General features: G+C 35.2%; 1 protein-coding gene across 1 annotated transcript; it reads right to left on the bottom strand.

The window, feature by feature from the left end:
* Positions 1–254: 254 nt before the first annotated feature.
* On the bottom strand, positions 255–5,257 carry LOC130630177 (uncharacterized). The gene is made up of 2 exons (XM_057443576.1): positions 1,183–5,257; positions 255–957 (listed from the first exon to the last, which is right to left on the bottom strand). Exon 1 carries the CDS (start codon positions 4,632–4,634, stop codon positions 3,795–3,797), a length of 840 nt encoding a protein of 279 aa, XP_057299559.1. The 5' UTR covers positions 4,635–5,257; the 3' UTR covers positions 255–957; positions 1,183–3,794.
* Between the last annotated feature and the right edge of the window lie 5,642 nt (positions 5,258–10,899).

The following is a 10,899-nucleotide window of genomic DNA, read 5'->3' as shown; positions in this document are numbered from 1 at the left end:
ACTATACTTAGCTAGCCAGAAAAACTTTTTTCCACATTCAAAAAATATTTGCAGGCTTGTTTTCGCAAGTTATTGGTGCATATAATTGTTTTTGGGCAATATTCAGGCTATAAATTTGGAGAAACTATATTCTGTAAAAGACATGCAAAACGGTATCTATTACTAATAAAACTTTTGATATTTATTCTATTTGAAACATTTAATCACATCAAAAAGGAGAAAGATAGAGAAATAAGCAACAACAACAACACAAATTGCATTGTAAATAGGCTTTATTTGTATTATTAGATCATAGTACACCATAAACAACAACAGATAAATAAAATAAAAATAGCAAAATTATATCATGATTTTGCACAAGTAAAGGCCGCTATATAAAATTTGGTTTTTACGCAGCAATAGCTAATTAAAAACAACACAACCTACCACAACAATTGAATGACCACTGATTTAGCACAGCATTCAGTCAAAAATATGTAGCCCTTATTGGCTAAGACTCTAAAATGTTGAATTACACTTGGAAATACCTAGCTGTTATGCGGTAAACACTAACTACTTGAAATTTTTACCAAAACAAATCATTTAAAAACAGATATCATTAACTACATTTACACATTTTGTGTCAATCAGGATAGCGCTGTATATGTATATATGCTAAGTCATTTTCTTTATGTTGGTAGAACCACAAACATTTTCCATGCCTGTCAGCATAACTTCTTTAGTGAAATGTGAAAGACTTTCGTCATTTCACCCATTAATTAAAACCATGCCTTTTTCCTAATTTTTTATAATTAACATCGTTCCCAGGAATTATCTCGATATAAGATTAGAGCTTTTCAACCAATCATCATCAAGTCTTGTCGAAGTCATTCTCCCAAAGCTAGTCACGACTAGTGTTCTCGTCTGTGGCCATTTTAAGAAATGGTTTAAAATTGTTTATTGCCAGAAGCTTTGAATCTACGAAGCAAACATACAAGTTGTTATGCAGCTATTCGATTTATTGTATTGTTATCAAATGTCTTGTTACTTGTGGGTACCCTAAGACAACACAAGAACTTTGAGTTTGAGACAGGCCTTTTTAGAGTTGTTGAAAGTGAAACTATAAACAGTTTCATGCTCAAACTTGCTAGCACAGCTATAGAAAGCTCAAGAATCAATGGAATTAAAAGTAAACAGATGTACCTGAAAACTTTGTCATTATAAAGTTAATGCTATAATTTTGTTAACTCAAAAAAGTCTGTTTATTTTGCCAAACTGCTTTCTTCTGCAATCCCAGGCATCACAGAGAATGTTTTCCAGTCATGTTTCTTTTTAGCAACATTGCTCAATTTCATTCCGGCCTTCCATTTACTTGCTGCAAGTCAATACAAAACTCTCTTAGCCTTTAGACATGTTTAATCCTACCCTATTCAACCAACCGGCTACCGGGAGGCAATAACAATAGGTAGAGTAAATTAATTTCAATCTTTCTTTACTGTAAATTTCGCCGACTTCCGCGGGATTCTTCTTGACGTCACATATTCTTTGTTTTACAAAAGTCCACACTTTGGCGCGATTCTTCTTGGCGTCAAAATTATTTGTTTGTTTAAGAGGGTCAAAGGTCCACACTTCGGCTGCCGCCGGGGTCGACTATTTTACGGCAGAAAACAAGGAATCGCGCAACAATCGGCAAAAAGCGGCAAATTGTAGTTAAACTACCGTGAAACCAGAGAGTTGAGCCTCGTGAAACACTCCTGAGTAGTTTAGATAAATTTTAACTCGACTCCTGGGCGCAGGGAGCCTTTTTAAACGCCAATAGTGGAGTTGTGTGTTGCTTTCAACCGATTACTAGTTTAGATCCACATGATCTTCTCATTGGCAATTTCTACTTAGGCGATCCTACCTCACTTTAAGTTGGATTTTTTTTTAATTTTTTTTTTTCAATAAGTGTCCAGTCTTTTAGGATCAATTTTATAAACATTTCACATAGCCGTATTTTGAATGATACCTAAAATTGTTTAATCAGGCTATATCTTTTGTGCAATTTGGAAATCTGGACATGCTTTTATTGTCAGTGCCCTTAATTTAGAATGGTTGGGCGTATAAATACGGTTAGGCTTCCGATTTTATGTATTTTCTTTATATTAGGCATTTAAATACGTGTCATTGTAGAGTGATTCAGTACAGTACAGTCTGAATGTAATCTACCGCGTACATCCTAATATCACACCTTTGCGTGGTGGACGGCAGTCGTTTGTTTTTTGTTATAATTAAATCCCTTGAGCGTTTTGCGAGATTATATTTGCGTGTTAAAAAACAATGCGCTCGCGAAGAGATGTCGGAGCAATTCTATTTTTTTTGATGGCGAGATGCATTGTGTAAATGTATTGATAAGCTGTTCCCTTAAGTATTAGCGTGAAGTAATTATATAATAAAAATCTTTCGCGAAGTTTTATAATACATTGCGCGAGAATGTATTATTGATTCAATTACTTAAAAAAAAAATTCCAGCGCGTTTAATCTAAGAAACATTCGAGAAGCATGGTTCACAACTATTAAATGCCGCTTTTCGTTTATAAACTTTTAAAATGCGATCTAAAAACACATTTCTATCGCCTCTTTTCGATTTTAAACTTTTAAAATACGATCTAAAAAAGCATTTCTATCGCCGCTATTCGTTTTATTGCCGCTTTTCGTTTTTATGTGTTTTAATTTTACTACAAAAGCTGTTGCATAGATTATGTATTAACATTAGGATAAGGATGAAAAAGTTACTGTGGGACATGGGCTTTAAACCTTAAAAATTTCCAGGGAGAAAGTTGAAAACTAATGAATGACAAAATCCAAAAAGTTTATCTTCAAATTTTTAATTTTGTTAATGTAAAAGTAATCCACATGAAAAAAGTTTCTGATATTTTTTATGAAGAAATCTTCCATATTAGCCATTATACATTTGCCCTAGAGTGATTAATAAATAAGGTCAGGCTTCTATTTTCAGAACTGCTATTTACATTTAACATCAAGGCATCCAAAACAGCTCCATTTAGGAAAGGTGTCACAATTCGTTTTGCTATGATTGAACACAAATTTTGGTCAGTAAAAGCTTTAAGAAATTACCTGTTATTTCGGGGGGGCTAAGGGTGGCCCATTGTTCGTTTTATCAATGGGGATTTTATTACCCGAATTGTAAAAGGCTAATTTATAGGCACTTGCATGTAGTTTTCTTTTCATGTCTATTTGTTAAGCCTGTTATGGCATGTTGAATTATCTCGTCGTAGTTCTTGTCAAAAATATTGCCTCATAGATAATGAATTTTCATTTGGGGAATTTGGGGGTGCTGGGCTGCCCTGGGCAGCCACAAAGTGTAGAGATGTGCGTGTACCCCTGGAAGAGTATGGTGAATTCAGTACAGGTGCGAGGAGATGAACGACGGTGCACCACGCGAGCAGGACAGATGACTGGGGAAATAACAGCAGGGGCATGCGGCGCTGACAGTCAGAGGTGGTGCACCAAGAGGTTAATAACAGGTGTGAAATGCAAAAGAAGCTAGAGCTCATAAAGAGTAGGTTCTTGTGAGGTATGATAGAGGAAATGGAATCACAGGAGAGGAGCTCCGGATGTGATTGAGAGATTAGTTAAGCCAGAAAACACTACTAGGAGAAGAGCTCCGGATGTAGTGGAGAAGAGCGAACACTACTAGGAGAAGAGCTCCGGATGTAGTGGAGAAGAGCGAATTTATTGGGAACACGCACGTGAGCTTGAGACAATATCTTCTCTTCAGCCTAGCATCCTCACCCGATTCCGCCAAATTATCCTCAGTTTATTCTTACAAAATTGAAATAAATTTTCTTCTCCAAGTTTGTGTTTTTATTGGGAACTACAGCAATTAACAATTTATACTTGAATTCTGCATCATTTATTGGTGTTATTTTATCAGGATATGGCAAATCATACAATGCATTGAAAATGAGCTCAGAGAAACATTCTGGACCTCTTCCAACATGTATAATAGATGCACCTGTTAACTGCCCAATCTTGTAATATACTTTTTTTAATACACCATCTGGCATTAATTTGAAACAAATTCCTTTGTCATCTCCGAAAAATACCCCAGGGATAGTGGTAAACCATCTCATTGACAATGAGTAAAATTCGCGCAGCGGTCCACCTGCATCAGCACCGGGTTCACCTGCAAATCTGATAGCTATTTTTTCAGACGAAAGATCAAAATTTTGACGTAATAATACAGGCCAAAAACGCTGTGAATCTCGTTGTATGATGATATGCTTTGTGTTTATTTTTGGTAAATTGGTGAAGTAGCTTTCACAGTTTTGCATAAATGCGATAGAATCAGTTTCTGTTTCTTCAAACTGTGGAGTAGCATTATCAAAATTATCTGTCTCATAATTTTCCATAAAACGATTCACTTCATCATCACCAAATGCTGAACTGTCCTCTGTTGATTCTAGTTGAAGAGACAATGAGGGTGAGCCAATTGAATGTCTATATCTCACTGGTTTTTGTGTGTTTCTTGAAAAATGTCTCAATCTCAAATCACGAAGAGTAGAATTTTCTATGTTTACATCTATGTCAGTTTTGGCAGTATTTGTCACAGCATCTGGATCGGGTGATGCTAAAAAAGTATCCTCTGTCATAATGTTGTCTGTTTGATCTGCTAGCAAAGTTGCTGTGTAACTTTCATTTTGCTCACTGCGTAGACAGCTACCAATATACGTACAAGAACAAACACTGCATATACTTCTGTCAACAAAATTCGATCCTGGTAAGCTGGGTGGCACAGTAATCGTTGAGGTACCTTCTGCCCATGCAGATGATATTACTGTTTCTTAGGGTCCAATAATTTCTGTATCTAATTCAAACATGCTTGAATATGACTTATTGCACAACTTTGAAAACTCCAGCTTCGCAAATGATTTAGGATAGTATAAATATATATACTTGTATTCCTTTTTTTTTTGTCTCTACAACTCAAACCATATGTTTCTATATCAATGAAATCTTGCTCCAGAGAGTGACCGTTATAATTACCAACAAATGTTTGATCTTTCTGTGGTATATCATAGTGTTTACGTATTTCGTCATGTAGCTCAGGGTATTTTGTAGATCGATTAAATAGTGTCAAATAACTCTGGTTGTTTTTCATTGTATATTTTGATAACTTATCTTTACACTTCAATCCAACATTAACTTTGTAGCTTTCCCTTACAGTTATCGGACGGTTATGAATATCATATTTCCCAGAGTGGGCTCTTTTCAATATTTTTCTTAGTTCATCTGCCTTTTCATGATAGGACTTTTCTTTAACCACAGGGAGTGCAAATATCAGCCGATATGATAATATATCTCCATATGCCAACCCTAGCTCCACAAGCTTTTGTTGTTCAACTTGAGGAGCCACATTATCGTCAATTTTGTTCAGGATGAACGAATTCAACAAATACTCTATACCTCTGGACTCAAAGAAAGTTTTCACCTAAACAAAACATATAGCTATTATCAAAACTGACTTGTGTGATGTGAAAGATTTCCTTAGGTCAGTGTGTTTCTTTGCCTACTATCTTCGTAGATTTGCAATAAATAAAGCGAAATAAGCTAGCTAATTGCTTGTTTACCTTTTCAAAGCTTCCAGCTGCAGCTGCCATTTTCTGTGAGTTCTGAGAAGTAACTTTCTAAGAATTCCGTTCTAGTGTTCCAGGGCTCTAATTTGCAGACCAGAACACTGCGCCCTTGGCCACATGCCGTTGTTTTTCGAAAATCTTCTGCGAGAAGAAAAGCGCGGCCGCGTCATTTACCGCCTGTTTTACTTTAAAATTAACGGCAGAATCAGTGGCGAAAAGCGCGGCCGCGTATTTTAGTACCTGTTTTAACTGCCACATTCTGCAGACCAGATTTGAAAACTGGCGGTAAAACTCGCGGTGAAACACGCGGCCGCTGCTATAAAGACACGGCCGCGCTTTTTAAAACGCGGCCGCACATAATTTCACGCGGCCGCGTCTTTTACAGTGCGCCTATTTTAAATGAAAACAAAACGTTGTAATCAGCCACGGTACTTAGATCTCTTTAAATTAAAAGAATTAACAAATTTATAAAAATATGTATTTTTAACTACGCAGTTTTCTTTGTACATGAAAAAGATTTAAGTTAACGATAAGGGTTGCAAAGCCATCTTAAATTATTCTCTAACTTCATATTTCGCTGTTTTGTAATTACAATAATTTCAGAAAGCTATCACACACATAAGAAAACAAAAATGCGATCAATCCCACGTCTAAACAAATCTGCGCGTGTGTGGGGGCGTGTGAGTGAGTACGCCTTTCACGAAATGGTCTGGATATAGATCTGAACATAAGCTGCCTCCAGTTCATACTCGCCTAGAGTAAACACTTTAGAAATTCAACTCATAAAAATTACAACATAATAATCGCAACTAAACCAATATGGTTTGGAAGTTTTTGGAATACTTTGATCTGCTGCAGAATTTTGGCAATAACAAACACACTATAAATATACCTGTTCATAGGTTAGAAGTGCTTGTAAATTTGATATTGTTGCCTTTGAAATTGTGTGATACATACAGCTTTCATCCCTGAATGTAAACCAGATCAGTTAGTACCTTACATTTGTTAAAGGTCCTTATCTATTAAAGTTTTTCAGCCTTTTCACCTATCTACAGTACTCTAAGATACAGTACAGGAATCAGGCCCTAACATCCTGGTCAGCGTAATCATTGTCGACACGCACGATCTACGATGCTGTCGCAATTTTTAAGCACTGTAAACATTAGACCATGAACAATATATTGCGATCTTAACAACATTACTGCATGGTGACCACAGAAAATTAAATTGTAAATTCCAGGACATTCTTGGACAAATTTTTGATATTTCAGGACAATTTCAGGAGAAATTGTTAACCTTAAAATCACAAGCCTTGACACAATGAAAACTAGAAGTATTTGTGGACCACTGGAAGCCAAATATGTTGTGCTGCACAGCATTTTACAAACCTTGTTTTTAACTAACCCTGTCACCCTTGTGGCCCGTACAGCGGTTCTCTGTGTCCCTGATGTGCAGGCCTTGAATTTTGCCCAAATATTTCCAAAGAAGGTGATTCATTTTCCCATTTGAAAAATATAATTGATTTCATGCTAGAATCCAATAAAAATAAATTAGCCTTAGTTAGAGAAGTAGCGATGAATAGAGGGTATTGAAGCTTCATCCATGGTTCCTGGGGAACATAAAAGATCATGTGACATTTTGTGGATGACAAAAAAATACACTAAAATAATTAGTAACAAAAGGACCATGTTTCAAAAGATTGTTTAGTAGTTTTCTTGCTTTGTTACCTTGAAGCAGCAACGTCAAAAATTATCATTTTTCTTTCTGGGAATATAGCCAATTTATTTTTGAGGTTACAGTGAGTGTATAACTGGACTAACTTTACCTCACCAAGATCTACAATATTTTTCTCTCACTAATGTTTCTCACTAATGTGCTTTCGCTCTAAAACTCAATACAATATTTTACTCCTCGTCTGGAGGATTAGTTTTCGCAGGTATTAAATTTTGAGGAGTTAGCACTATATTCATATTTTTAGAAAACAATTCATTGAAAAATAATCTTATGGTCCTCCAGTAAATTAGGTCTAGAGCATATTGTACTTAAAGTAGTTTTTTTATCATTTTGGCCTTGTAAACAAACTTTTTACCATGTGGGAAAGTATTTTAACCATTATGATTGGTTTGGAACAAATATTATACGAAAAAAATGTTGAAGTTGATGGCTACACAATGCGAACTTCATTTTCAGGCACATGTAAAAGAAAAACATTGCTTTACTAAGAGATAAAAGTCATAAAACATAGGATGTTGCATTTCATGCAGTCAGAGAAAATTGTTATTTAATCTGTAAAATTGATTGTTATTTAATCCGTAACCGATATAATTAAGCGTATAACTATTTAGTTAATTAAATGGTATGAACTTCTTAATCCAGTTTTTTAATCTTTTTCAACCAAATCAACAGCATATGATTTTATTTTTTTGTTCATGTGTTCTGCACTGAAAGAATATTAGCTAGAGTGTAAAAGAAGGTCTGTTCGGGAGAAATAGGATTAGTTATGTATACCTGTATATACCTTGTGTTGTATTTAAGCTACCTAGATAGCTGCTAAACATGTCTTCAAGGAAACCTTCATTGTGTTTTTTACTACACCCTGTGCACAAAAGCTAGCATAGCTAGCTTTAGAGTCTAGTAGCTACCTCCTCAACTGCGCTGCAAAAAAAAAACAGAAGCTTACTTTAACAGCCTCTGGGTACAACTAAAAGCTATTAAATTTTGTTTGCACGTTAATCTATACTAACAATGCCCAATATTTTATTTTTCACAAAAATAAATTCAGTCCAGCAGAACATAAACATTTCAGCGTCCCGTTCATTATTGTCCATTATTGTTTTTCTGTTATTATTCAATTTTTTACGCATAAATTAATTTATCTTCATAATTAACGGAAACTTGAGAAACCAATCAGATCTCAGAACTGACCAGTGTGGCCCAGAGGGTCATTTCTTCTCGCCGTCCGAGATCGTCAAAAAGAGAAAAATGGGCCCGGGGACGAGGTTGATTTATAGTGTACATGTATTCAATCAAGATCTAAACAAGGGTCTTTAGGATCCAACTTTATAGATAGACCCTCGGCCAAATGTGAAAATAACGAAAATAATGAGTTCAAAAACTGCATTTTTTATAGATTTTCTGATTACCCTACAATACTGGAAAAAGGTTGTTTAACATTGCGCTTCGCGTATCGCGACGGTATTCTCGATCCGCGATACACTTTTTTTTTACTTTCAAATTGTATCGAGAGAGCTTCGCGATGCATCCCCGTCTCGATATCATTCTCGCAGCTATCGAGGCCATTAACACTTTTTCATAATAGAACTATTTTAAAAATAAGAGTGCATTCAACAATGATCGTGGATGTTTATTCATAATTATACTTCATTTGTGTTATATTTTTTTAACTTAAAAGTTTAAGAACGAAATGCGGCGATAGAAATGCTTTCTTAGATCGAAGTTAACTTTTTAAACAAAAAGCGGCGATAGAAATGTTTTTTAAGATCGCATTTTAAAAGTTTATAAACGAAAAGCGGCGATAGAAATGCTTCCTTATACAAAAGTTAAAAATTTCCTTATAATATACACCTATTTAAAATAAAAAAAAGATAAAGCAGAGATGAGTTTGAAATAAAAAAAACTTTCTCTCTATTCTCATTAAAAAAACACTTTCTCTTTATTCTCATTATCACCTACCATCGCGACACATCGAGACGGATTTTGTCACGATACTAGATTCTCGATGGATCCCGACAATTTATTTTAATTGTTTCTTATTATTATGAACGCAGTACATCGCGTATCGAGGGAGTCCGCGTCCGCGAGGGAGTACGTTGCGCGCTCGATATGTTAAACAACCTTTTTCCAGTACTGTATATATAATTTCTATGCACTGGTCCTTTTTAAAAAAAATAGAAAAATTAAATTTTCGGACAAAAAAACTTTCGGCAGACACAAATTTCGGACGGAAAAATTTTCGGACAAAGAATCCGAAAGTTTTTCAGCAACAAAGTATCAGAAAAACAATCTAGTAATCTTGCGGCAGTGTTTCTTTACGTTTTAACGGCACGTCGCTACATTTCCAGATAAAGTTTTCACTTCCGATTACAATTATTCATATTCGTGTGTCCGCCATCATTAATACCGCTTTATCTTATATAAGGTACGAGTCGTTTCTTTTGAGGGACCGAGTTCGCCATATTGATTATACTCTATAGCTTGTGCACCAATCTGCAAAGCAAGGTTTTTTGAGGCGAAGAGAAATATTTGGTTGGGTTAGCATAATTATTTAACTGCCTAAATTTCAGTTCTATCAACGTTTAAGATATTCTCTTCATTTGTTCTATGGTTTCACATGCTAAGATGAAAATATCATCTAAAACAAACCAATTTTAAGATTTTAGCTACAAACGTAGATTTCAAGGCAGCATTCTGCTGAAGCCTAGCTTTATATATTCTTGTTCTTTTAAAGTTTGGTATATTATTATTTATTTTTATGCTGGGGTTGTAGCTCTTTAGCTATATACCTGTGGCTGAATAGTTAGAAATAGCCAAATGCAGTTTGGCTAGCTACAACAAAATTCTTAAGCAATATTTCTTATGCTAAATGCGGTTAGTAGGTAGCAACACCTTTTATTACTGTCATGAAAACTTACTTTCTTCGCAAAATTAATTTACTGGAGGTTTTAGTTAGCTGCACGGGGTAATGACAGGCTGTTTCCGTGTTTTTATTTAAACCGAAGTTGCAATAAAGTTTTTTTGGAAAAGGGGATTACGCCTATACACATGTGCAACATCGTTTACCTGTTCCAAGCACTTAGTCCATTGTTAGCAACAGGTTGTTTCATGTTGTTTTGTTTAAATTGAAGCTGCGATAAGTTTTTTTGAAAAGGGTATTACGCCTAAACGCATTGGCGACACAGTGTACCTGTACTAAGCTCTCACTCCAATGTTAACGACAGACTGTTACCTGTGTTTCTGAAGTTGCGATAAATTTTTTTTTGGAAAAGGGTATTATACCAATATGGATAAGCGACATTGTTTGCCTGTACTAAGCACTTAGACCAAAGTTAACATTTATTTTTTAACTTTCAGCAGGAACATTCTCCAAAAAATAATAAAGGTTGGTAACACAGTTACTTGTGGCTTAACTCAGCGTTTCGACGGCAGCCCCTAGCTAGTCTAAATATTAATACCACGGAATCACATTTTGGATTTAGTTTCTTTGTTAATTCTAAACCGTTTCTTTCTTACAAATGTTAAATATAGCACAGTATTGTATAAG

The sequence above is a fragment of the Hydractinia symbiolongicarpus genome, chromosome 2 (genome assembly GCF_029227915.1).
Source record: "Hydractinia symbiolongicarpus strain clone_291-10 chromosome 2, HSymV2.1, whole genome shotgun sequence".
Taxonomy (NCBI): Eukaryota; Metazoa; Cnidaria; class Hydrozoa; order Anthoathecata; family Hydractiniidae; genus Hydractinia; species Hydractinia symbiolongicarpus.
The sequence above is the reverse complement of the archived record's forward strand: the minus strand, read 5'-3'. Positions and strand labels throughout refer to the sequence as shown.

Coding starts and splice junctions, on each gene's coding strand:
- LOC130630177 (XM_057443576.1), bottom strand. CDS start 4,634: ATGACAGAGGATACTTTTTTAGCATCACCCGATCCAGATGCTGTGACA.